The sequence below is a fragment of the Strix aluco genome, chromosome 2, assembly GCF_031877795.1.
Source record: "Strix aluco isolate bStrAlu1 chromosome 2, bStrAlu1.hap1, whole genome shotgun sequence".
Taxonomy (NCBI): Eukaryota; Metazoa; Chordata; class Aves; order Strigiformes; family Strigidae; genus Strix; species Strix aluco.
This window is the reverse complement of record NC_133932.1, coordinates 64,599,517-64,626,659: the sequence shown is the minus strand read 5'-3', so window position 1 is coordinate 64,626,659 and position 27,143 is coordinate 64,599,517. Positions and strand designations below refer to the sequence as shown.

The following is a 27,143-nucleotide window of genomic DNA, read 5'->3' as shown; positions in this document are numbered from 1 at the left end:
GGGACCGTGACTATTTTAACTGCTAATGTGTCTCTGTGCCTAAAGTAGATCACTTACCAAGGTCACTGTATATGTCTTTATATGGAGGAATAACTCTCTGTAAATAAAACTACTGATTGTATTGTACTGATTAGTATTTAGCCAATTTTTAACTAAAAAAAATATTCTGTTGCAGTCTGTAAGAAACTCTGGAGTTTATGGAAAGATGTGGACTATTATGGTGGTTTCTTAATTGAAGTGACATGATGAGAGACATGAGTCTGGATTTTTTCACCAGTGGCACAGGAGGTTATACAGATATGCTCAAAATCTTCACTTCTTTTTTTTAACTTTAAAAAAGAATTGGGTACTATGAGTTGGGAACTATAAGTTCAAAACTTGCAATCATATTTTTAGGGTGACAGTATAATATGTGAAGAAATACATTAAGTGCCAGAATGAATAACAATGACAAAAGAATCACAGGCCTCTCAAAGAGTTACATGTCAAAATTCTCACTAATGACAACTGCAGATTTTTGGCTGGCCTCTCTGGCAATAAACAGCTGCAGAAAAACACCTAGAAGGACATACTTCTAAATGTGATTATATTTCCAAAAGCTTAAAAGTACAAGAAGAAAAGAGAGTACATAAAAGTCTGACGGTAAGTGCCGTCATCAATAAAATATTTCACAAAAGCTTTCTGGAAATGTTACTTTTAATAGTATCAGGTGTAAAGAGCAGTGTAATATGGCTTATAAATTACTGGAAGGGCTGTTGATATAGGTTAATAATAAACGACAGCATATGGAGTAACAAGAGAGAGTCACAGAGGAGTGCTTGATTAACTCCATTGTTAGTCACCATCAAAGCTAATGATCTGTAGGCAGTGTTATGCACCACGGTAAACTAGATACGTGAAATACACAGAGTACAGGACCTACTCAGGTTAAGTTATCTCCTATCTGCTTTATTACACAGGCATAGCCATATTAAACTAAACTGATGGTTTTATTAGCACTAGGCTGTATTCAGTCAGTTTTTAAGACAGCTCCTCATTTCACAGAGAGATTCCTAATTCAGTGCTTGCGGAAAGACACAAGATACTCGGGTTTAAGTATAAGACTTCTTATCACTGTAAGCACCACTGAAGAGCCCCTCTTTCGAAAACCCTCTGGAAATTATGTGTATGAAGAAGAAACAAAGTGAGCTACTAAATACAACACAGAAGCCTGGGCTTGTAGACCATGGCAGAAGAGGCCTCCAATATCCTCTGGTCAAGTCACAGGTCTAGATGACATACAGATTAGGACATGAGAACACACTGAAGCCTAAGTCGCACTCACGCCAGATGAGGGTGTGGATGGCAATGCTATCTCGAAACACAACAGTTGAAGGTCAGCACAATTTGTAGCTAAACACAGAGATGATCCCATCATCTAGCAGGGATTTCTACTCCTCTTACCGCTCTGCAGTTTGAAATATTGCCAGGGACCTCAACAGTGGAATGAAAGGGATGAGAATCTGGGCAGAGTTCAGAGAACACAAACATGGAAAGGTCTTTATGAGGAAATATAAAAATAACTATGTTATACAGTGCATTCAAATCATCTGCAGAGATGTGATAACCTTACAAATACTGGGAGCTGTTATGTGAAAGAAGGAAAGCGTATTAATATGGTACAAAGGGGCACAGACAGAGCAAAAGAATGAAAATCCATTAGGTGTTTTACATCTGGGCAGCAAATACACAGGCTACTAGTCTGGGACTACTAGACTGGGACTACTGTTCTGTGCAGGCACCTCAACATCCACACATGTTGATAGAAACTTGTATTTTATTCACACTTGAAGAAGGGGAAGGCTTAATAGCCCAGTTGCTCATGCCAAGCACTAGCTCAGCAGAGGCAGTGGTACTTCATGTTTTCCCTGCACTGCTCTAGGAAGATACTGCAATGGCTTTACCTGTTCTGAGTAAGGCTGGGCCAAGTTGAATGGTTCACCGCAGACTGCTCACCACTGCCTTCCTGTAATAGGTGACTGATGACTCCAATTCCTGGCACAACTGCTGCTGTGGCTGCTTCTTAGATCAGGTCAGTTAAAAAAAAAAAAAAGAATCCCACTATTAGACATGCTGGAGTTCATCTGTATCATTTTGACTGAACTGAGCTAGAAAGAGACCTTAAAAGCAGTTAAGCTGAGCAGCTGAAGGGGTGGAAGAGGGTCCTGGGGGTAACCACATCTGCAGGGCTCAGCTGCAGCTAGAACAGGATGTGCAACCACACTGCTGTCCCCTGCTTTATGTCAAAGAGGATATTTCTGATGGAGAAAAGCAGTTTTTAATCCAAGTCAGTTCAAGTCCTCTCGGCTGAGAAAGCATCAAAAAGCATCACAGTTGCCAATAATTGTGGTGGCCTGTCCACTGCCCACTAAGCTAGGACTACAAACTATCTGACACTTCAATCACTATCAGCAAATATGAAATGTTCCATATTGTTACTAGTCTGCACAGGATTAAAAAAAAAAAAAATTAAAAAAATAAATCAACCTCAAATAAGAAATTATAGCCTGTTATGATTCCCTGCCTCATCCAGTATTTTACCTTAACTGAGTATGAAATGAGGAAAACAAAACCAACATCACTGACCCCTTCACATTATCCAAGACTTATTTTTCTGGGGGTTTACTTGGCACGTAGCTTAAAAATGAAGTATTAAACAGAACTGCTGAGTGAAAAGGTCTGTAATGGACAAGCATCCTGTGAAACTGCTAGTACAAACCCAAACCTGACCAGAGTGCCTCCCACTACAGCTACTGTCTCCAAGCGCCATGACCTTTCAGCGATCCAGCTATGTCCCTAATGCACTGCAATACCTTTAGAATGGTCTCTTAGGAGGATAAATGAGTTTAATGAGTAGTTCCATTCTGGGAGGCGGCCCCTGCCAGTATATTCTTGGTTGTGTGGTTCATTTCTTAAACTATAATATTCCCTAGGAAAAAGAAGGACAATTCTTGGCTGCAGGGTGGATACCGAAAGGTGGTTTTCCTAAATAATAAATTAGGTCAAGTCTTTAAATAAGTCATCTCCTTCTCCCTGGATAAATATTTACTCCTTCCAAACTAATATTAGGTTTATGTGTCCCAACAACTTTGTTCTGTTCTGGTTTTCATTAGGAGTTCTGGAGTCAGACACGACAGAAATCTACTAGATAGCTTCAGGGGATTAAAAAAAAGAAACACCAAAAGAAGAAAAAAGCACCCTTGGGCTTCTAGTTTCCAATAGAACCAGCAGCTAAGCACAGCAGACATTTTCAGGTAAGTTATTTCCCCAACAAAAATAACCACTGGAACAAACTAAAACCAAGAATCTCCAAAAGGAACTTAACCACTGGAAGGCAGGAGTTTGCATTTTCAAAACCAACTGAAAATGTATTAGAAATTGAATATTAGAGAGGCCTTACCCTTCCAAAGCCCAGGGCTCCAAAAGGCTGGTGTATCAAAGGCAGGGAGAGAAGAATTGTTTTCAGGGCACAAGGCCCTGCTGTGGCAGTCACCTGGGCTCAGGGCAGAACCCAGAGAACAGGTGTCAAAACTACTGGAGAAAAGCAACAGGGATTAATTTAGAAGGAAAAATTAAAGGGAAGGATATTCCACAGCAAGCAGTGAATCTTAAAGATTCCTGATGGCAGACAGATAGCCATTTTCAGAAGTTTGATGTTTTTCCGGTTTAAAACAATTTTTGTTTCAAACTGTTGTTCCCTAATGATTTTAGAATTTAGAAGTGTTTCATCCAGAACGAAGAACAGCTTCAAGGTTTTCAGTGTTCAGTGATCAAACTGTAGGAAAAAAAGATTGTTTTGTGTCCATCAAAAAGCTTTTGGTTTCATTTTCAGCTTTATGATCTAAAGGTAAATCAAAGAAACGTTCCTTTTCACCTACCTTTGCTTGGTTTTCTTGGCATACAAAACAAAGTTGAGAGTGGCTCAATTGCTTCCATGGGAGCAAACATGACAGGAAGAGAATGGCTATTTAACCACGAGGGAAATCCTAGGACAAGACCAAGCAGGTATAAAACTGTCCATGAAAAATGAAGGCTGGAAAGAATGGGATTTCTAAGGACCAGAGAAAGGTAAAGTAGGGCACCCTTCTTATAGCAGTAGTCTGCACAAGCAGCGCAGGCAGACCGTGATGCACACATGAAGGAGGCTATTTGACAGGTAAGCAGGGACAGGGCATCCTGAGCCAGTTCCATCTCAGCCACACAGCAACACGGTTTCCGAAAATGAAGATCCTGACACTACAGTGAATCCTATGCAGCCCTGTGCTTCTACTGTCGGGCAAGTTTCTGTACCCGCTGAGCTCTGTAAGGCATTGACACCTACGTCCTGCCAGTGTCTAAGCAAGTGTCCTTATTTTCAATATGCTGAGCATCAGCAATTTGAAAATGCACCATCATATAGTCAGGTAAAGAGCACACAGGAGCTAATCATCAGGCATTGCTGTAATTCACAGCTCCCCCCTCTAAAGAAGAAAGGCTACCACCAACCAGAGGAATGGAAATTTCATCTTTTACCCTTTAATTTTAGGACAAATGAGAATTTTCTAATCTCTATATATTCTTTCTTAATATTGGCAACTGTAAGAGCAAATCGGCCTGGTATCAGTAAGCCTTACATGCAACAAAAGCTAAGCAACGTAAGTTAAGTTCTCAGTGGCTTTTATGATGAGAGTTTTGTACGCAGGGTCTCTTGTTCTGGACCAAGTACAAAGCTGTACTTGTTTATCCTTTCTGCCATAGAGTGTGTGCTTAGCTGAAACAGAACAATCAGCTTGAGGAAATATTCCTAAAAAAAATAAATGGGTTTCATTTTTTTATTATTCAAAAAAGGGGAGAAAAACAAACATGAAATTTCAGTATCCACCCGAGAGGTTTTTTTCCAAGAACACTTGTATTTGTTATTAGATCAGTCAGTATGCTTTGCTGGCCACATCAAAGCTCTTCAAATTTATCTGTGATCAATCTGGGATAGGCTTGTAATAAAATACCTTTTTTTTTTTTTTTCCCCATCAGCTAAAAAGAGTAGGCAGGAAAAAAAATATCCTAGACATCAAACTAATCAAATTATCCATGTTTTTGGTCTCTAGCAGCTCCTTAAAAGTGATTTTGGAGAACAAAGAGGTCTGCTTTAACACTACTTACAATTAGAAATATTTGCCATTTTTTTTCCTTTCAGGAAAGTCTCAGTGCTTTATCACAAACTCACTTAAGTCACCGAGGTTTTTTGCAGTGATTTCCGTATGCGTTGGAACAGGTCTCTGGTGCGTTCAGATTTCTGCCAAGGAAAAGGCTCTGAACCAACCCCTACGCTCCTGTGCTAGAATGGGTGGGAATGGGTTTCATTCTCACTGTGCTTAGAATATTTTGCATGACGTTTGACACTGCAAATTTTCCCCTGTACTAATAGCTGACTTGCATGAAAACTAAAGGCAAAATATAGTCCTTAGCGAGTACTGAAAAAAAGAATACTGTGCTAAAGTAATAAAGCAACATGTAATCTATGGTCTGAAAATATGACACATAGATTAATTTTATTTACTCTGTATACGCTACTTCTGATTCTTACAATTTTACCATGCAAAAAGAGGGAATTAATTTTGCATCAATTAGAAATAATGGCACTTGTGCTATTTAGTCCAAGTAGAAGATCCTAGATTCTTCAGACAGTATCAGTAATTTGGGTTGCCAAGAATAGATTAACATTTAAATGAAGAATTTTGCTTTGTAAACTCTATAGATAATGTGCAACTATGTAGGAGGAAAATCTCACCAAATCTTGAACTTGCGGTACACTGTGAATGACAGGGATAATACTAGGTTTCTATATCATGGGTCAATTTAATTAAGAAAGAGAAGGATGAAGAGTGACCTGATCAAAATTTGTTAAAAGCCTCTCAGGGAAAGGCTTTCTGAGAGAGGTGATCAGGCAAGGGAAGAACAAGATTCACTGGATAAGAACTAAGTCTAAACAAAGTTCAGATGGAAAATGGTGTGAACGTTTTTCATTGTACCATCAGATGATTTCGAAAGTTATGTGGAGGATTTGCATTCAGATGAAATCTTTAAGACAAGATTTTGTGCATCGAACAGCAAAATGATGCAGAAATCTTTTAAAGATGTTGCATCCTGTGCTGTGAATACAACATAATTATCAGACAATTATTTTGGTATCACTACCTCTAATCTATTTTCCATGGTGCAATGCCTTTAAATTTTTTAGGCTTTGATCAAAGCATAAGTATTTGTACCTGGAGTGCCCATCAATGCTACCAACACTATGCTCTGGCATGGAGGTCCTGAAACTACATGTGAATGACCTTTTATTTCTAGTGACAGATCAGAAACAGGAAGCTGCTACCTTGTAGGAGAATGTCTTTCAAAATTCAGCTTCCTCAAACCTTTTTTCCCCTCTTAATTAGGAAAGCAATAGTGAAATTAGGCATTTGTCGATTGTGATTCTTAGAATTACTAGGATGCCTCTGCAATCTGAAAGGTTAGAGCAGCTTTCTTTCAAAACACCTGCCGTGTTATTACTGGAAATAGTGCTTTTCTACAGCAATTCACACCCTAATCACTTCCCATCTGAGGAATGTCTGACTATCACTGTTATTCCTCAAAAGCTGTAATGAGAATGAAGCACAGTGTGAAAACAAAACTTTTACAGATAGTTGGAACAATTCCATTTTCTGTTTGTTTGTTTGGTGTCTTTTTTCTTCCCTCAAGAGAAAGCAATCAAGTACTCTTTGGAGGAAAGGGGCTTTACTCATCATCCTTACCTGTTAAGTAAGGATCTCTTTATTTGAGGCATGCTGCACAGCCCTCCTTAAAGAAAACATGCTCCTCAGCCCTTCCTACAAGTCTGCTCAGGTTGTATTTATAGAATAAACTTACAGCTACTCACCCTGAAGAAACACAAAAACCCTCTTTTGCTCATCATTGCACGGTCTGGAAATAAACAATGGGGTGACAGCAGTTAAGTGTGATAACAGAATGATTGCGTAAATTTTTTTTTTCAGTAGAGTGCACTAAACTAGGTTTTATCCACTTGTTGTACTTGTAATGTTCCAAAATTGCGCAAACGGTGCTGGGGCAGCAGCTCAGCTGAGATGATCAAAATAGCTGAACTGGGTATGTTCAAATAAGCAGACTGTATCTTAGTCTTTGCAGTTTGAAGCAGGCTTCAGTCCCAAACACTAGACATCAGAAAATTTACCATTTCACTTTGCGTAAGTGATAGCAGAGGTTTTTGAGGTTTATCTTATGTTTTACGTGCAAGCATTTTTCTAGTGATGTACAGATCCGGCATTTTAAGCCTACTGACAATAAGCTTGTTTTTACCTTTCACAGAACCTATGCGTAATGCCTCCCGCATCTCCTGGGATTTGTAGATGCAGGTGGAAAACTACTGATGGGTGCATTTCAGAAGAAAATGCCCAAGAGCATATTGGCAGACTGTCAGAGCTGGGGAAGGGAACAGACTCCAATGCTGCTGAGTCCCAGCGTTCACTCCTATACCTGAACTGCTGTAGTCCAAAGCTCTTCTTATAGGCCCGGTAGGAAAGATGTCCTCCACTTTTAAAGTTTAAATCTTGTACATGTGGCTCATTTTTCTGGGTCAGTAAATAACATGCATATTCCGTTCTGAAAAATAAAACTGCTCCTTCTTTTCCCATCCTATTTATAAATATGCCCTCCTTTCCGCCCCCCGCCCCGTGAAGAGCAAAACAGGACAAAACTGAAGGCTTAGAAAGAGGCAAAAAGATGTGCCACTATGACCAGAAAAATCTAGAGAAAGTCACACTGAATGTAAATTTTCTATTTCTATAGCTATTCACAAAACAATGTATTTCTATCAGCTCTTTAGCAATCTCTTTCCCTTCTACATAAAGCAGAACATTTGTATTGCTTGAATTAGCCTAATGTTTACAAAATTACTAGAGAGGTACAGAAGACAGCAGGAGCAATGGGCACTCTTAGAAGCACATAACATTTTCAGACATTTGTCTATTTTATGGAGGATACCATTCTGCAGAGATGTCAATGGTACTGAAAATGGAAAAGCATTTAAAATGCGTATATATCTGACAGGGGAATGCTTCCTGTAGCATCACCAAAGTCTTCACCAGAAAGAGTTTGGCACTGACTATTTATAAATTTATAAATTAATTATGGATGAACATATAAGAAAACATGATTACTATTCAGGAAATGTAAGAAGGTCTCCCACGTAATTTTTAATTTTTTTAAAAGGATACTATAAAGGGTTAACCTAACATTATTCTTTTGGCAGTAGATTTGGGTGTACTCAGATATGTCCACAGCTTTTAAAAGCCTGTGTTTCTTGGGCGAGAGTGGCGGCAGCTGTACACATGCCGAAAGGCTCCATTCACCGGCAACACGAGGTTGACATTAGAGGGCTCCCTTGGCACCATGCTGGTGCAGGGCTGGGGACATCCTGGGTCTGGACTTGTGCCTTGCTGCTGGGTTTGCTAGCTTCAATCACACTTGACAGGAAAAGCAAAGTCCCTCCGGTAAGAAATGAAGCATGACAATTGTTAGAAAAATAGCAGGTGCACTAACAAAATTACAGGAGTTTTGACAAAATTGGGCCTATAATGGTGCATGGGATTTGGTGCTGATGAGCAGCTTATTGATATATACAGCACGATGAGAAGAGCTGCTTCTGAGACAGCACATCCCTGGCTTCTATAAAGCAACAGAACAGCAGTAATTAGGTCTAAAACTTGATAACGTTTAGGCCAAAATCTGTAACAAAGTTTGATATTTACAACAAAGTCAAACAAGCAGGTGATGGGTCTGTTAGTATGATTCAGTTTTCCTATCATCAGTACAAAAGTAAAATACTTTCCTGTTAAGATCACCTTTATACACATCCACATTCACCCTCCTGGTGAGACAAAGGTTTTCATTTCACCTTGTTTCAGCTGTCCAGATGTGAGGGATGTCATATGCTCTACTTGCCTAGATGTCTCCACAGCAGATGGAAAGTGGGACAAGGGCACTTCTGGTGGGTGATTCTTCCCAGCAGAAAATGGATGGGACCAACAGCTCTCTGGAGACACCCATCTTTCTGCCCAGACTAGTGAGGAGGTCTAAGAGTTTGGTGGGACTGAATGACCAATATCCAAATATCTGAAGCCAAGCAAGATGAATCTCTTGCTGCTCTAGATGGTTTCAGAGAACACCAAACAACTTCAGCATTTTAAAAGAAGTTTGACTGGTGGATACAGAGGATAATTAATGCCTTACTCTCACCCCTTCTGGGAATCCCAGGCTTCCCTCTGATCAGAAATTCATGTGGAAGTCATTTATTCTGCTGCATAGAATTACAGAACAGTTTAGGCTGGAAGAGACCTTCAAAGATCATCTAGTCCAACCCCCCTGCCATGGGCAAGCACATCTTTCATTAGATCAGGTTGCTCAAAGCCCCATCCGACCTGATCTTGAACACTTCCAATGATGGGGCATCCAAAGCTTCTCTGGGCAACCTGTTACAGTGTCTCACCACCGTCATAGTAAAAAATTTCTTCTTAATGTGCAGTCTAAATCTCTGAGTTTAAAATCGTTGCATAGTCCAGTCCTAGGGAAGGTAAGTGAACAGAGAATTGGGCTTACTGTTTCCCTTGCTTATCAGCATTTCCTCCAAACAAGTTTTCCAAAAGCACACACCTGTTTTTAGTCTGATGACATAAGTGATCCTCATGCCTAGGTGTTTTCAGAACTCCTCATTACCTACAGTAAAAACCTGTGAGACTGTTGCACGAGAAAAGTTTCTCACCTTCTGAAATATTTTCAGCATAAACCTGCTAGAGACTGTTTCAGTATTACCCTTTTTTGCTTTGAAGTCTTTTTTTATTTGACCTTTGGAACAAATATTTCACAGGATTATTTGTAGCTAAGGAGCATGATTGAGAACTTGAAATATTCTCTCTTTCTGGCCATAATTTGTTACTGTACATACATTTTTATTCTGCATTATTCCTTTCCTTCTACATTCTTCCACCTTTACCAGCTGGCAGCTGTTACTGTGTAGTAACATTTTTTCAATAAAGAGGCATTTCTGAAAGTGGTTATTTCTGCACATGGCACCTCCAAATGTTTTATTTGTCTTAACTAAACACTCACCTCTTTTCTGGGGTGCTTAACAATGCCCTTTTAAAATCTTTTTTATTTCAGAGTTTCCTCGAGAATCGTGGGAGAAGTAGAGCAATTATAATCCATTTACCACAGGAGCGTTGGGACGAAACAGGTCCTTACAGATGGTAGATACAGATTTCTTTAGAACTGGGACTGTAGTTTTCCCATAACCTACTTGGTACTCCCTTTAAAGAGATTTTGAAATCAGATCACTAATAACCCAAAAATCCAAGGAAAAAAAAATTAAAATCAAGCTTTTCCACATAAGATAGCTGCTTTGAAAATCCTTGAAATGAGAAAATCAAGACACTGAACTCCCATTTAGTTTTAAAGGCAATTAAATTACAACAAAGATCTCTTTTAAAAGTCCCAGTTCAAACCTCAAAAACCCTGTGAGATAAATCATGCTGTTCCCATTTTGTAGACTACAACTCTGATGCATAGATGGGGTTATGCAACTTGCTCAAGATCCCGTTGAAGACCCTAGCAGAGATGTGTCAACTCCCCATAAGTGTGTTTAAAGTTCAACACCATCCTCTCTCCCAAAATGCTTGAAGGCCTTTCAGCAATTCAACAAGACACTGGCCCAAACAAGAAAAGTAAAAAGGGAGGAGGAGGGAACATGCTAGAGTTCCCTCCAGTGATCCAGATGAATGAGAAGGATACGGTAAACACATCTTCATTCACTGACACCCTTAAAGACCTGACTTGGGGAGGATATAGCTTGACTTGGGACCTTTTCTTACAGGTGATGTTCCCATCTTGCTGCAGGGAGAGTTCATGTGCTTGTGCAGCAAAATCAGTCTGTCATGATATAGAAAACTGTCCATCAAAAAAAGAAATCAAGGGCTGGATGTAAATCAAAACCATCACAGAGCCCTAGTCTACTCCCAGGGCTCCTTTCAAGGCCCAGTTATAAGCACTAACAGTTCATTTTTCTGACGTTAGAGGTCAGAACCACATTTGTCTTTTGCCTTATTTTTTAATTTATCTTAACATTGGTCTTATCCTAAGCGGCCTTCTAATAGTCAATTTTTGCCTATTTTTCTCCAACTGTCTCTCCCATAGCTGCCCTCTACAGTGCTAACCAAAAAGCCATCAGTTTGTTGATCTTGCAGACACAATGTTTTGTCCACAGCAGCTGGTAAGAAGCACTCTTTTTCTGAAACCATGCAAGCAGAAAACAAACTCAAGAATGCTGATGCAAAAAATAACTTGTTTTGGCAAGTTCAAGTATTTTCTGTGTGTATATCTGGAAGGTGTTGGTAGCAAAGTTAATTTCTACTTCATCCTAAACATTGTAGGAGAATAACCAAAACAAAACACAAACCCCCCCAAATACCAGTGCTTGCTGAGTGGGAAAAAAAACCAAAACACACTAGTAGAAGAAAAATATTTACTTCCCAGCATCTAAAAGTGTTATGGGCATTCGAGAGCATTTAGGAAAACACCTTTTAAAAAACCAGTGAAGTGTTATTTTAATAACTTGAAACAGGAGACAGAGCCAGTGCTACTGATGCATGAAGTCTGGCTCTGTTCTTCCCTCTCCTAGCAGGCTGAACTAAGGACTACTTGTACCACCTTTGCAGCCTGATCTCTTTGTCAACCACCAGCCCTCTCTGTGCCAGAAGAGTTCAAAGTCCAACTTCAGAAGTAAAGCACCTCTCCTGAAAATATGAAACCAAGGACCAAAAGTTTGAGCTGGCCAAAGCGTAATCCCAGGTCATGGTGAAACGAGTGGTTTTCCATTTTCTTGGCTATTGTGCGTTGCCTGCTTTCAGTACCATGAAAACACTGTGGTTATTTTGGCCATCAGTTTCTGGACTCTTCAGAGGCCTGCGGAAAAAAACTACCTCTGCTTTTGTAATGGCTACCCATTCAGTGGCTTTTTGCTGTCTATTATTCAGGGGTTTCTTGAGAAATAGTACAGCTATGCAAAATAGACAGCTGTCCCAGCATACGAACTGCTAACTTGCCAAGTGTGAAGTCACACTTTCTCTTGACAACACAGCAAAACTGTCACCCTGGCCATTTTCTCCTGTACTCATGCTGTTGTAAAGCAAACCGACTGATGTTTACAAAATGCCCCGTTTCCTTACAGAGAAACAGCCATGACGCCACTTGTACACATTTTAAGATTTATTAAGGTCACAATCATCTTTTTAACTTTCCCAGGACTGAACATTTGATGGTGCTATCTACAGCTGTAAACATTTTAACCTCAGTATTTCTTCTTGATTAGAATGTGTATGTAAACCAGCCTCAGAGAGTCCTCTGAGGTGCAAAATAATATTGAAACTCAAGTTGGAGACGTTTGAACTAACTGCTGTACAGCTAGCTTTCCTCTTGAACCAGTATGACCGTAACGAAGCATTAAGTACCTCACGCAGACTAGCTAACAAGCCTTGCTGAGCAGCTCTGAGACGTTAATCTGAGTAATGCTGCATTGGGCTCTGCCCATGCCGACGCACCAGCCTGCCACAGTGCCAACACAGACCTCCTTCCTGAGCAGCATAAATAAGCCTTTGAGTTACCTACACGAATCACCAGGGATTGTCCTTACAACAAGGACAGATGCAGATAGACGTGAAGTATGAAAGCCAGGGAAGTTTAAGCCATGGGAGGTGATCCCATACACCATACAGAGGGCGTCAGATTGACCAAAGGAAGGTCTGACTTGCAAAAAGGGTCTTATTTTAGAAAGCCAGGGGAAAACTCATGGCTCAAAGAGTTCTCCTTCTGACTTCAAGCATGGTAAACATTCCTCTGGAATATGAGTTGCCTATGCTGCTGTGGCACAGACAGGTTACTTTTTTTGAAGCTTCAGAAAACTAAGAATGGGCTCCCTTCCTAAGAATTCAAAAGCAGCTTTTTCACTTAAGTTCTCAGTAAAAATGGATTCAGATGGTAGAAATACGGTAGAAGGATAACAACTTGCAGTAGCATTGTTTACATATGCTTCACTTGAATATCTTAAGCCTATATCCAGCTTGTTTAATTTGCTTTTCAACCCTGAATCATAAGTCTTCTGGTAAATTGATCTGTGCTGATGTGGTAAATCACACCTATTGTATACATGTCTCTTAAAAAAAAAGTGTTTTGACAGGGTTCTGTTTTTTCCAGTTTACTTCCTCATCCAGAGTTGCTCAGGAAACACTGCTGCATTGACTGCTAGTAATGAGAATCATGGTCTACCATCCATTTGGTCACAGTTAAACTGAAATAACCCCCCCCAAATTAAGCGTACTCGTGCAATTTGCATCTGCTTTTACTGAACATTCTTACTGGCTTTTTTCAGTCTAAGGACAATAAATTAGAGCAGGGTATAGGGTCCCTAACTCCCACCAGCTGTGACCCATCCACAAACAGAAAACTGTTAGTGATGTGGACTTGGCCATGTTTGAGCAGACAAGCCCTGCTAAGAGACAGCACAGCAGCAACGGGCCATATTGCTTCCAGAGCAGCAAGCACCTCTGCATGGCACTCTGAAGGTGTTTAGAAACACCAGCTGGGAGCGCCCTACTTCATGCTGAACATGTGTCATATAAACACACTTTTTACAGCTGAGAGTTTTAAGGACTGGCATTTATGTAACCAACTGTGTAGGAAGTCACACTTTAAAAAAAAAACCAAAACAAAACAACTCTTTTTCTGAGCTTTGCCTCTTACTTGAGTTATACTTGAGCAAAAAGATGAACAGACTAAGCTTCCTATATACACGGCACATAGTTTCTCACTGTGTACTGCATTACCACCTTAGAGCTCCTACTAGCTATCTACAGATGTGTAGCACAGTAATAAAAGTTACATGGAACACTGACTGGGGATCCTTCCTTTGCAGATGATATTTTCATATTGTGTATGACCTCTGTGGAACAAGCTGCTGTGGACTCTAACTGGAACTACTGAGTTACAAAAGCAGGCCAGAAAAGAGACATGGTTGAGGAAACATCCCACAGAAGTGTTGGACATCTGGATGTATATTCAATAACTGGAAAAGTAAGAACTCTGCTCCCAAACGATCAGCAATCGGGTCTGCATCTAGTTTGAATACTGCTCAACTAGCTGAGGCAATGGTCTTAACCACTTCTGTAGATGTTGTGTTTCTAAACTTTCTTCCAGTGGTAAAGAACATGTATTGTTTTTTTCTTGCTTAAAAGTTTTTGTTAGGGTGCAGCACCATTAACTCAGGCATGCTTTCTGTAAATGGGGATAGTGGTTAAAAAACGAAATAGAAAAAACAAACATGAAAACCTTTCTAGAAGCTGTCAGACAGGACAGCTGAAGGGAATGTTATTACAACTAAGAGGCTGGATTCATTGCACTAAACAGCTATTTCTAGTGATAAAGCATAAAGGTTAAACAACTGAGGACAAGGTTGCCAGATGTAAAATGGGAAGTTTCCAATTTAGGAGCAGCAGAGGAAGAACATGAATTAATACGCAAGGGCCAAATTAGCATTATAAAAATCCTCCAAGCCAAAGCAAATGCCATTGCAAATAGACTCGGGAACTCTCCTCCTTCTCTTCTGCTCCCCGCATTCCAAGGAGGATTGAATTTAGAATAACCATGGGGAATTTTAGAAAAATCTTACACTAAAATGCTGAATAAAGGCTTTCAAAGGGAGAGTATGTGCTTCAAAGACACTATTTCTGTCTTTATCATGCTAGATTCTTCTTCAGTACTTCCGTTTGAAAAAGGAATAAATGTTTTGGACTTAAGTTTTCTCATGAGTTTTATCTTTAGTGAGATTCGTAAAGATCAGACTGATTTTTTAACAGTTTTGAAACCAGGGTAATAACTGATAATTTCTACCTGACTTATTAACTGAAAGAAAAACCAAACACAGAAAAACCCCAAACAAAATAAAAACCACATCAACAACCAAACACTTGGCAAATACACAAAAGCCACTGGTTGTGGACTTCTCATCCTAGACTACGTTTCAGTGCTAGCTTTGTTAGCTCTACATACAGCGATACACTGTCAGGCTGAGGATCCTATGCTGCAATATTCTTTGGCAGATGGGTCTTACACACATTTTTCTGGCATGAGCTGGCAGATGTCCCACTCCAGGCAGAAAAGCTATTTCACTGCTAATAAGTCAAGTTTATTATATAACATCGTAGGACTTTAAAAATGGAGTCCACTGTGGTATTCCTCAAATTGAAGGGGTATCATGGATTGTTCAGTCCACGACAAGTGCTATTATGGACTTTAAACTGGTCTCTTGGAAAATGGATGCGGCAATTATTCCCCAACGTTGGACACTTCTTCCTCAATGTTGGATGCTTTCAAGATTCAGCTGGACAGGGTGCTGGACCATCTTGTCTAGATCGTGCTTTTGCCAAGAAGGATTGGACCAGATGATCCCTGAGGTCCCTTCCAACATGATATTCTATGATTCTGTGAGATTAAACATCAGCACTACTAGACTGATAGTTGGCTCAGCTGTGGTACAGCTCTTCTGTTGAACTTGCATTTTGGAAAGCTCCCACAGGATCTGACAGAAATAGGAGCTCACACACACAGCCATGACCCCATCACAAAAAGCAGATGGACACGGGGAACCGCACTGAAAATAAATGAGCGACATGTAAGGAAAACCTGACAGGAGACAGTATATTTAAGCCTGAAAAATCAGGAAGAGCAGAGTGTCAAATGCTGTAATCAGATGAACCAGAAATTAGGACTTTCAAATAGCAAACAGTGGCATGACATTTTATGGTCTTGCACCTCACATGGCTACATGATATGTCTGCATGTGCCTGTGTTGCCATATGCACAGGCACTAAAATTCCAGCACAGAAACTGGCAGTCAAGGATAAATCAGTGATACTCAAATTTAGCAGAATAATTTCACCATTGATCCCTCTGATTCGATTCCTGATCACCTAGCAGTATCGCTTGCAGGTTTTAACATCTGATACCACTGGACATAAAACATAAACCCAATAACCATATGTGATATCTGTGAGATGCCTGACAGTGAAGCTCCACTTTCACTCTTAAAACAGCCATGATTGTGTCAAACACACAACTGCCCTCTGCATTTTAAGAGACATGGCTTGTAAAGTGGTTTTAGTTGACTGGGCAAACAGAAGAAAGCAGAATTAGGAACCTCCTCCCTTATGTTTCAACACCTCTCCCTAAAAGCTGCATCTGAGGTTAAAGAGCAAGTAACATCCCAAAATACCAAGATTCTTTCACATTATGTGGGCAGCCTGAAAAACTCCACAGAAGTACAAATGTAATCAGTTATTCAAAGAGGAAAATAATTTATTGATAACAACTCATCTCTTACATTGTTTCTCAGCACTGAGATAAATTATATAAATACATTTCGCAAGTGTGAACAATGTTAATGGCTAATCCTGAAGCCAGGATGTGGCAGGAGATGAATCAGTGGATACTGGGTTATCCCCTTCACTTGACAGATGAACATACTTGCATCTGTGATGCTCAAAGCATAGTTCTTAAATAAATCATTAAATATAATGAGCAGGACGGGCTACTCTTCTACAGTCCAAAAATCATATGGAGCATTAACAGGAATTAAAATCTATCCTGAGTTTACTAATGGGATTCATCTTACCTGAACTTAGCTGTATAAGCAAGTCATCTAGTTCAGCTTCACCTGTATTATCACTGGACATAGGTAAGGACCTCCTGATTCAAATTAACCCAGTGTGTCTCAACTGGAAGGATTTCCCCCTCTCCCCCTAAACTGTTCAGTGCTCTCCACTGACTGTGGCACAAGTATAGATGACTTGGTCAGACTGGACACATACCTTTTAGCTAAAAGCAAGAGGAAATAAATCTCACCTCACGTCCCAGAAAGAACCTGACAAACTCCTTCAGGAAATACCCTTGTCAGGTCAGAGAGAACCTAATTAGCACCTGAGAGGGTTTCCTGCCAGCCAGCTACAAGTAATGTCATATGCAGAAGAGCTAAGTTGCTAATCAGTCTATCAGAGGACAGGCACTGCTATCCAAGCTTCTCTGATAAAATATGAACATATGATAGTGAAGGAAGATTAAAATGCTCTCAAATGGTTAGATAAAACCAATATATGTCTTTATTCTGGTAAACCGTGTAAGATCAAGCTTTTTCTTCAGAGCTTTGCAGGTATGCAGCAGAGGGAAGTATAGCAAGGGGAAGCTGACAATGAGAACATGGGAATTCTAAAAAGGGAGAAAAAGAAAATATAGAAAGCATCTGAAACCTCAAATATAAGTGTAGACCCACATAAAAATAATGCACTACAACTGCAAGATCAGACTTAGGTGGATTAATTTGATTTCTTACAATCTACTTTTGCCCAAAATAATGCACTTAATGAACTTCCTGCATCTTTAAGGGTTTGGCAGCTAAATCTGCCTGCTAAAATTTGTTCACTGGCATCTCTTCTGAGGCATCTTACTCCATATATGGATTTCAAGAGATCCTGAACATGCTCACGGTTGTATTTAGGTAACTGCTGTTCAACACTTTGTGTGTTGGCCTCAATATTTTGGGAGATTCACAACAACTTGACCCAATGACTTGTTAGTGAACAAACAAAATCAGCTAACATAGCCAAAACAGGCATATTCAGGTTGTCACTGGAAGGCAAGAAGGTGAACAGACAAGGGACAAGCATATAGGTATATGGCTGTGCAACGTAGAAAAAGCCTAGCAGGCATAAGAAACATATAAAGGTAAAAGAACTATGGTTACAAATGCTGCCACTTCATAACAGACTTTCTCTCCAAAAGGTCAAAACTAAAACCTGCATCGAAACTACAGAAATACCAAATATTCTGCAATAGTGTTCACACCCTCAGTGTTAATACAATAGCAGCACAGATATATAAGAACTGGAGCACAGTTGTCAGTCAAACATTTCAACTCTTCCTTGAAGTAGGTCAGTATTTCCAGGCAACCAGAACATAAAAACAAAACAAGTGACCTCCATGCCTATTATAACAAATCTCCAGCAGAGTCTGGGTTTATGAAATGACAGGGCATGATACAAATGTTGGCCACTTGCACTGGAGAGACTGCCCTGTTTGTCACTCTAGAGAAACTGTGATCAGACAAGAATAAAATTGTAGTAAAATAGCAGAGATGTTCCCCACCCCTGAATTGCAAGCCTTGCCCCTGAAAATACCACCCATGCCAGTTCAAGACTGTGCTTTGACCAACATGGCCTTAAGGATGTAGGCTGACCATGGCAGAGGTCTTCACCTGCAACAGTCTTGAAAGAGAATAAAACATTGCTCCTGTTGGACCAAAGAACTAGGTGGTAGTTTGCCAGCTCACAAGGGTTAGATATCCTCAGCAGTCCACAGGACAGAACACCCAATTAACTGGGTGGCTAGCAGCTCTCTATGAACAGGCTGTGTCATTATAGCCTAGAAATAGTAAGAGAGAAAGTTGTTGCTCTGAGCTCATGTCTTGCAGGCACTGTAAGCATTTAGTTTGAACCCTCCCCCCCCCCCCCCCCCAGCAAAGATCAAACCAGCTCATTCAGAAATGCAGATCATCTTTCTCAAACTAAATCTGAGGCTTGCTTTATCAAATCTTTCAGAAGCAAAGATATATTTGTATATGTCCATTTCCTCAGTTGAGCTCAGTATTAGGGCCACTCAAACTCCTGGGACAGGATGTCACCATCATGCCCTTTGCACCTCCTCTCCCCTCCACACGACCACATGCACCTACCTAGGAAAAGCTATATGCTAGCATCTTTCACACATTAGTGTTGTGGCTGCATTTTGGATGTGGGTCAACTTTTGTGCTTGACATACATCAGAGGAAGCTGCTGCCCATACCTACCCAAACTTATCAGTACGAGGTCAGTGTCCTGGCTTTTAGCATCAAGTCAGCTCCTCACTTTACGATTATGCTATTCACTGAAATGCACTCTCCCTGGCCCAGTCCATGGTGACTCCCACTGTTTTGCTTCCACATCCTGGTGAGACAAGGTGAGGCAGAGTGTATCGCCGCAGGGTAGCAGCAGGGTTCAGATCGTGTTTCTGCTGCGGATCTCTTCTGGCTACAAACATGACTGGCCACTAACACAGCTGCATTAGCGCCAACTCCCAAATGAAAACACTGAGGCTGAAGGTAAGCTGTGGAAACTGGTTTGCATCCGCAGCTATGTGAAGTGAAACAAATTGTTCTGCTTTTCATGAACTTAATTGCTCGCAATACATGTGGTTGCTAAAACCAAGCCCACACAGCGTAAATCCTGCAAATTGGGCATAACCCTGAAGCCATCCATTTGGCTTGCCAGCTGCATTGCCCTTACTGTGTATATACACAAAAGCACCACATACCCAAAAGGCTTGGTGTTGCAGGGGGAGTGGAGAGGCACCTCTTAAGACTGCTCTTGGGCAGAATGACTACCCTGCAAATGGGGAGCATGCTGGATTACACAGCAAGGGGAGATCTGGCACTCGGACTTCTGCTGCTGCTGTGTCAAGGTAGGCAGCCTGTCCATCCGTAAGGGTTGTGTAAGCCTGGATGAGGCGTCTGAGTAAGTCCTGCCCAGTGGCAGCGACCCCTCCTCCTTTCTCTATTTTCATCTTCCTTATCAGCCAACATTAGTCAGAAGGAGGAAGGAAAACCACAAGAATCCATTTAAGTCTCCTTCATTCCCTGGAGTCCTCCAACACTCCCATAGTAAAATTAAGGCCTCCCAAGCAGAGCTAGAGAGCACTACTCTAATAAGTACTTTTGGACCACCGGTCTGCTAGCGGGAGGAATGCCCTGGCTAAGTTATGCCATGATAGCTAATAAGCAGTTCCATAAAATGCTGATCTATAGCATGGCTGTCAGGGTTTTCAATTCTGGTTTTCAGTTCTGCTGACTAGATGACACGTGGAAGGTAGAATCTGGAATCACTGTATCAGGCAGAGTTGAACAATACACGCAATTCTTTCCTCTTGTATAGCTTCTTTGCAACTATACTCTGACAGAACCAAGTACATCTGTTATTCTTTCGGCCACCTCTAGCAATAATCATGACCTCAAGATAATACTGACACACGAGAGCAAGCAGATCTGTGCACAAGGTGTCCACCTCTACTTCTGGGTTGTGGTCTGCTTAGCACAAGCTATGGTGTCTCTGCAGAGTGCAGCACATATCTGCAAAAATTAATCTGGGGACATCACTAGGTCTTTCAGTGGAGATTAACAGCATCTTCTTTGGCAGTTAGCCAGAGGCATGTGAAACAGCCTACAACTGCTTTCATGACATCCTATACAAATGAAAGAGCTTAGTAAAAAGAGGCAAGCATTTTTCTTTTCTGGTAGTGAAGCTCAGGCACTTAGAAAATTTGCCCTACACTGAATAGCAAATAAACCTGCATACATATAGTTGGACAGACAGATAGGTTCTCCTGCGCAATGCAGCTGGCTAAATCTCAGAAGATTAGCACAGACAGCCCTTGCTACTAGGATAAACCCTACCGCAGAATGAAGTTGCTCCCTATCAGTCTAACAGAAAAGCCTCTATTACATCTCCCAGTGAGTTTACTCACTTCCAGCCAAGCCCAAACTGAAGTGAAGGACAAAGACACAGCAAGATGAACAGAGCCGCACCCCTCTGAAACTCAAGGAGGGAACACTGACTTCACCAACAGATTCAGACCACTACTTTCTGCTTTCAGCTTTCTGTGCACCAAGCTCACTCACAGAGGAAACTGAGTAATCCCAGGTAGTTTCCTTTTGAATCACATTTAGTGACATTTGTGTTCTGGAAGGGACTGAGACAGGCTTATTTCATCTGGTGAGAAATATCTCAACCTGCCAGCACATTTTGGGACAAGAAGCTACTCTGGTCTATTTGGGTAGTAGTGGGAGATAATCACAACCCAACTCCCCAGAGACTGGTGTTGCCAGCAAAATAAGGCACCTAAGAAGTGGTTGCACGGAGGGTCATCATGTGGCTATTTTAGAGGCCATGAGCAGGATCTGCTGTGCCCTTGTGAGGATTTGGTAACACTGATGTGTCTTTTTTCTCCAGGGCTGAAATTGGTTTCACTGGCAGGTTAACAGAAGGGAGGAAGAAGGGAGCGTATTTTGGAAACTCTATGAAACACATTGCCCACATCAAACTCTCTTCTCTCCTCCTCTTGAGTTTTGCAGAAAGAAATTAACATTTAATGTAAAACAGCCTGCTTTGATAGCGGCCTAAGTGCCCCATTAAACATTTTCCACACTTCAGGGGAGACAAATATCCAGCCGTAAATTCCAATTTGTCATGGATTTTTTAAGGCACAGGTTGACAGAAGCAGAAGTTATCAGTCTCTTATCAGTATGCAGAGACCATTACACTCTTTAGCAATACTCTTCAATAGACACATCGGAGAGTACATTTAAAAAGCAAAGACCTTTGGTTTTGAACATAAGGCTCCTAGAAAAAGTTAGAAGAGATTATTTCACCAACACAGCACTGAGTCAGTAACAAAATGTAATTCCCTGTTGGATGAGTGCCATTATTTGTTGTGATTGTAGTTATCACTATTCATCTTCTACTTACATACAAAGTATGGTATATATTTACATGGTAACAGCACACAGAAAACAAAGCCCCTGCTTAGAGGAGTTTTAACACTTCTGTTCCACTGACAAATTTAGTTCTATCAAACATTTAACAGTGGCAGCAATGTGTGCATCCTGGAATTATTTGGAGCAAACATTTACATGTGTGATCCACAACTCCAGCCAGATCTGGTGAGCACTCGAGGACGGTAACTGCAAAGAAAAAAATCACTTTCCCATCCTCCAAGTCCAAGATAATAATGCAGAAAAGTAACCAGCCAAACAAGATTTCACCATTAAGATTGTGAATTTGTAATCTCCAGTCTTCAACCTCCATTCCTGGCTGATGGAAACAAGGAAGAGGAACAAAGAGAGGAAATGAAGATGATCACAGGTTTGCAAAGGTTATGCACACAAAACAATCTTCTGCAGGCTGGGCTCTAATGCCTTTGTAACTTCCCTACATTTAAACCAACTAAGAAAGAGTTTTGGCTGTGATCCAGCATTCCTAACTCAATCACCTGCACAGAATCTAAATTCTAGATGACCTGTAAAACTGTCCTCCTAAAGTAAGTGGCTAACATCCTCTGTATTGCCAAACGGGAGAGGTGCCCTTACAGGCCTCCAGAGACAGGCCCTATTAACTTCTCTTGGCTAAGAAACCTTCCCTCTTTGCCTGTCAAGACCCTGACTGCTCTTACAGGCTGACCTGCAAACTCCATCACAGAGCAACACAAGTCTGCAATTTGCCAGCGGGTTTCATTCCTCAACACATGCTGCCAATTCAAACTCAACAGCTTCCTTCAATTTATTCAAAGAATCAGGTCTCTTCTCTTTCCACCATCTGACTCTAGAAAGCAGTATCTTTTGAGGGACTCTCCAAAACATTCAGAATTTCTACATGAAAGCTGTCTTTCTGCGAAAACAAGCTGCATCTCTCTTCAGCTTTTTACTTTAGGTTGCATCATTCTTTGCTGTTCTATCGTCTGAAAGGTGTTGCCAACTATGAGCCACTGAGTCATTGATTCAGCGGTGGCTGTATGAGAATGGGTCATCTGAGTCCACACCACTGGGCAGGAGGGAGGAAGAAGGCCTAGTCTGCACACCAGCTGTCAGGCAGTCAGTGTAGCAGGAGAACAGTATTTTCCCCCAGATCAAATTACTGACATGATCAGCCTGTGTAGGCTGTTCCAGAGGACCTCACAGTAGACACTGCTTGCATGCTGTTGAACCTCCTCCTGATGAGCTGGCCTGAGCAGCAGTAGGCTGTGCCTACCCCTGCTTTCTCTCTGTCATGTAGATCTTGTATCATTAATTGCTGCTCATGTCTAACAGGGGATGGGTACTTCAGCAGCCAGGAAAGCAGCACATGGGGGATATATGACAGAACACACAGGATCCCATTTGAATGTTTACTTGGACACTAAACAGTACATAACATGAGATAGAGGGCTTTTCTCTGCTACTGTGAAGCAAAGTCCCCATCTCAAGTTGCTGACTATTATAATTCACTGTCATTTGTTGTAGTCTGTGTTTTAACACTGTGGTCGATGTTTGAGGTGGCTCTCTTGAAGCTCTGTGGGAGGCTGTCAGGAAAGGGAGGGAGCCCATCATGGCGCAGAGGACCACCCTGGCGCTTGGATACACATCTCGCAGAAGGCCTCTTTCAGAGCTGCAAAGTACTGACCAGCCAGAGAAGAGTTGCTGCTCTCTGGCAGCTGTAGGGGAGCACACAACTGCAGCAATGTTCATTAACCTGCCCTACCTACAGAAGCATCTCTTATCAAGGACAGCATTTGCATCAAAGTCTGCCTCCACCGCACCACAAGGAAGTGGCAGAGCAGGGGAGGGAGGGAGAGAGAGAGAGAGAGAGAGAGAGTCTGGCTTGGTCCAGAGGTGGTAAAACTGATAAAGTGATCAGCATAAACCGGATGTGGGGAGAAAAGCTGTTGTTTATCACTTCCTAAAGTGACATTTATATACTTCAACAAATTTTCCAGAACCAAAGAGACTAAGGAAACAAAGTAAAAGTTATGTCCAATCGCTTGCGTTTCTCCCTCCATGACACCTTTCTGAGAAAACAGCTTTTCTAAACTCACACCCAGCAACTTTCATGACCTTGATACAAATCTCTCAATCTTGGTTCCGTCACTCGAGTTAGTGAGAATCTTAGTTTTAATCTCCAAAAATAGCAAGTTTCTAGTCCCATCTCGCTCACTGGGGCTGGAGGATGTTCAAAAAGGTGACTTGGTGAAGTTTAAAAAAGGCTAAAAAAGAAGAAGTAGGCACATTAAAAACATAAGCAAATTATTTTAACCTCCTGTTTTGTTTTTATTTTTTTAATTGTGGGAGGGAAGCTTTTCCTAGGGACTGCTGGAAGGTGGAAATAGGTGAGCTGCTACCAGGGACTAGGCATCGTTCAGCTCTGCTCCCAGCCAGAAAGCTCTGCCTGAATAGGTGACAGAGGTCCTAAACTTCCACAGTCACTGCCCTGCAGGGATTAGGCTGACACGTGCCTTTGATGCAAATGCAAAGTACTCCCAAATTAATCTGCGTGTGTGTCACTCAACAGTAACCTAAACTCTGCAGTAAAAGGAACAATTCTGACTTTTACTCTGGAACGGCACAAGCATTACAAAGGACAATGCACTTAGCTGGGACTCCCAAAAGAGCACAAAGGTACACCTTTTCTCATAGTCATGTATAATTTTTGGCAGCAGAGAAGCATATGGAAAATTGCAGGGGGGAGAAACATTCCAGAATTAATATCCCAGTACCAGTATTTGTTAATATTTTGAACAGCTTACTTCTTTCTTTTCAACCTAGGAGACACGAGAACTTATTTCTAAACTGATTTTGTTCGGTAAAGGCTAGATTAAACCATCCTCATTATCACTATTTTACTTTACTGCAAAAATAGTCCCTTATTAGCCCTCCTGACATCTCCCTCAATGCCATATGTGTTCAGAATTAAGGACAGCTATAGGCAAGCAAGGTGCTAGGCACAGCCTTAGGTTAGCGATGCCTACGTGTGTGATTTGGCTAGGTTATTTTTGGTTTAGTTTACAGAAATAAGGCCATTTTACTTGTGTTCCCATGCATGCATATCTACTGGTGGGGGAATATCCCAGGGTGAGATTTCTTGTGCGATATGAGTTTGTGAAATACCAAGCTGAGTCTGCTGATGTTGAAAACGCAGCCTATTCTGAGTTCTTTTTAGCATTTTTTTTATTTTTTTTCCACATGCCTTTCTTGCAATAGGAGAGTTGCTCTCTGCCGTGGTGCTTACGTCAGCCCAGAGGACCCCTCCCAGACAGCCTGTGGAATCAGAGTGTAAGCTTCTTGGCACGTGTTTCATTTCTGTTAGACTTTAGAAGCATCAGAAACAGAAACCTGCTCTCTCGGAAAATATATTCTTCTCTCGGTCTCCAGACGACCTTAGCCTTAGCTATTATGAGATGACTATTTGTCACTGAGAGAAAAGCAAAATAAAAATTCTGTACAGCTGGATTCTGAGTACATAAATGTTGATGCAGAAGTCATTTCAGTCTGATTTATGGATACCAAAGCTGTGCTCTAAATGTATAGCCCAGATCATTTTAAAAAAAAGTTAAATTCTGAAGGAGATAAATGACCTAACACTCCATCCAAGAGTACTGGGAAGTAGCAAAGTCACAGGGAATGATGACACTTGAAACATCAAATAAAAAGCATTCACTTAAAAGAAAATGTTCAATGGAAAGAGTGTCTCATTCTTTAGAAAAGCAAACATAATTTAGGCTCACTAATTTGCATGTCTTGAAACCTCACAGACCTAACTCAAATGCAGTAGCCTCCAGCCCCTGTCTTTCCTTCACTCAGTGAAGACTTAATAGCAGATTACTTGAGTGAGGTCTCATATTGCTATAACCAAATTAATGCTGAAACTATACACTGGTGAAATTCACCACTCACACTGGGAAGTGTTTGCATAAAGGCTTGCAAATCAAACTCTGCTTGTGATGCTTACACTCACTTGGACATCTAACAAGCCCGGAGCATATGCACAGACCTATGAAAAATGTTGCTTACTTATCAATCAGTGATTTACTGTGGGACCCCACTGATCAGAGCAGATTCACTTTCACCTGAATGTTCAGGACTGTAGGAACTCCCGTAGTTCTGAGTAAAGAGATGGGAGACACCAGCTCCAGAGGCAACTGGAAGTTTCTTTGTGCTTGGAGTAGAAACGAAAGCCCTCCACAACCGACCTGCTTCCACGCCACCGCTCACCCAAGTCCTCGCACCCGGCGGGGCCCCACCACCGGCTGCCACCACAGTGCTCCCTGTCCCTCACCCGCCCTGCCTCACCTGCTGTACACCAGGCACTCCATGTGGTTGATCTCCTTGTCGGAGCGGTAGCGGCTGTAATCCTCCCACAGGTCCTTGATGGCAGTGACCGCCAAGATGAAGAGCACGGGCGCCAAGGCCAGCTCCGGCTGGAAGGCGTTGACGGCTGGCACGAAGTTGAGGAGCGCAATGAACACAAAGTAGACGTTGGCCAGGCGGTGGAACTGCTCGAAGAGGTTCTTGGGCAGGAAGGAGAGCGCTGTGTACTTGGTGGTCTTGAGGCGGTTGCTGGCCAGGACCGTCCTCCTGGACTTCTCCACCTCGGCCTCAGGTAACAGCAAGTTGGAGCGCACCACCCTCGTCTTACTCTCCTTCTTCTTCCTCCGCCTCCTCTTCCTCTGCCTCTCCTTCCCCTCCGGCAGCACCTGGGGTGCTCCCTCTCCCCCTGCCGTGCCCTGGGACATCGCTGCCGCCCTCCCAAAGCCGCCCTCGCCCGGGCAGCGCGGGCAGCTCCCACCGCCAGGCACGGCCCTAAGTTATCATCCTCCGCCGCCCGCCACGGCTCTCCTTTCCTCTTCCCCTCCGGGGGGGGAGGAGGGCTCTCTCAAACCCTCTCCTAACCGCTCTGCCGGGACCTCGCTCGCTTTCTCCTCCTCCTCGGCCGGGGAGGGGACGTGGGCAGGCGGCGAGCCGAGCCCTCCTCCCGCGGGCCTCGCCCCGTCCCGCTGGCGGGCCGGGCCCGTGGCCGGCCCAGGGCCCGGGGCTGCGGCGGCCGCCGGCCCGTACGCCATGGCGGGGGCGCGGGCCGGGGCGGGAGGGGGCGGCGGGCGGGAAACGGGGAGCGGCGCTTCCGCGCGCTGCCTGCCCCAAGGGCCGCGCCGCCGCCCCGCTCCCCCCGCGGCCCCCCCCCGGGCTACGGACCCGCGAGGGACGTTTTATCAGCTGCTTTTGACTTTCCGTTACACGTGGGGGGGAGATTTAGGTGCAGAAAGAAAAAATTTCCACCGAAGTGTTCAAAGCTCCGCACCGGCCTGTATCCAGGGTCCCCAAGCAGTGGCCGGCGGGAATTTTTAGCAGCAGGCTCATG

At 42.3% G+C, this 27,143-nt stretch overlaps 1 protein-coding gene across 1 annotated transcript in view; it reads right to left on the bottom strand.

Moving 5' to 3' along the window:
* The window catches only part of ATP10A (ATPase phospholipid transporting 10A (putative)), a 116,761-nt gene extending 90,105 nt beyond the window's left edge, over nt 1-26,656 (bottom strand). Inside the window, exon 1 of the mRNA XM_074815015.1 lies at nt 26,078-26,656. Coding sequence (XP_074671116.1) covers nt 26,078-26,520 — 443 coding nt within the window. The 5' untranslated portion in view covers nt 26,521-26,656. The remainder of the gene's footprint in view (nt 1-26,077) is intronic.
* Nucleotides 26,657-27,143: the final 487 nt, after the last annotated feature.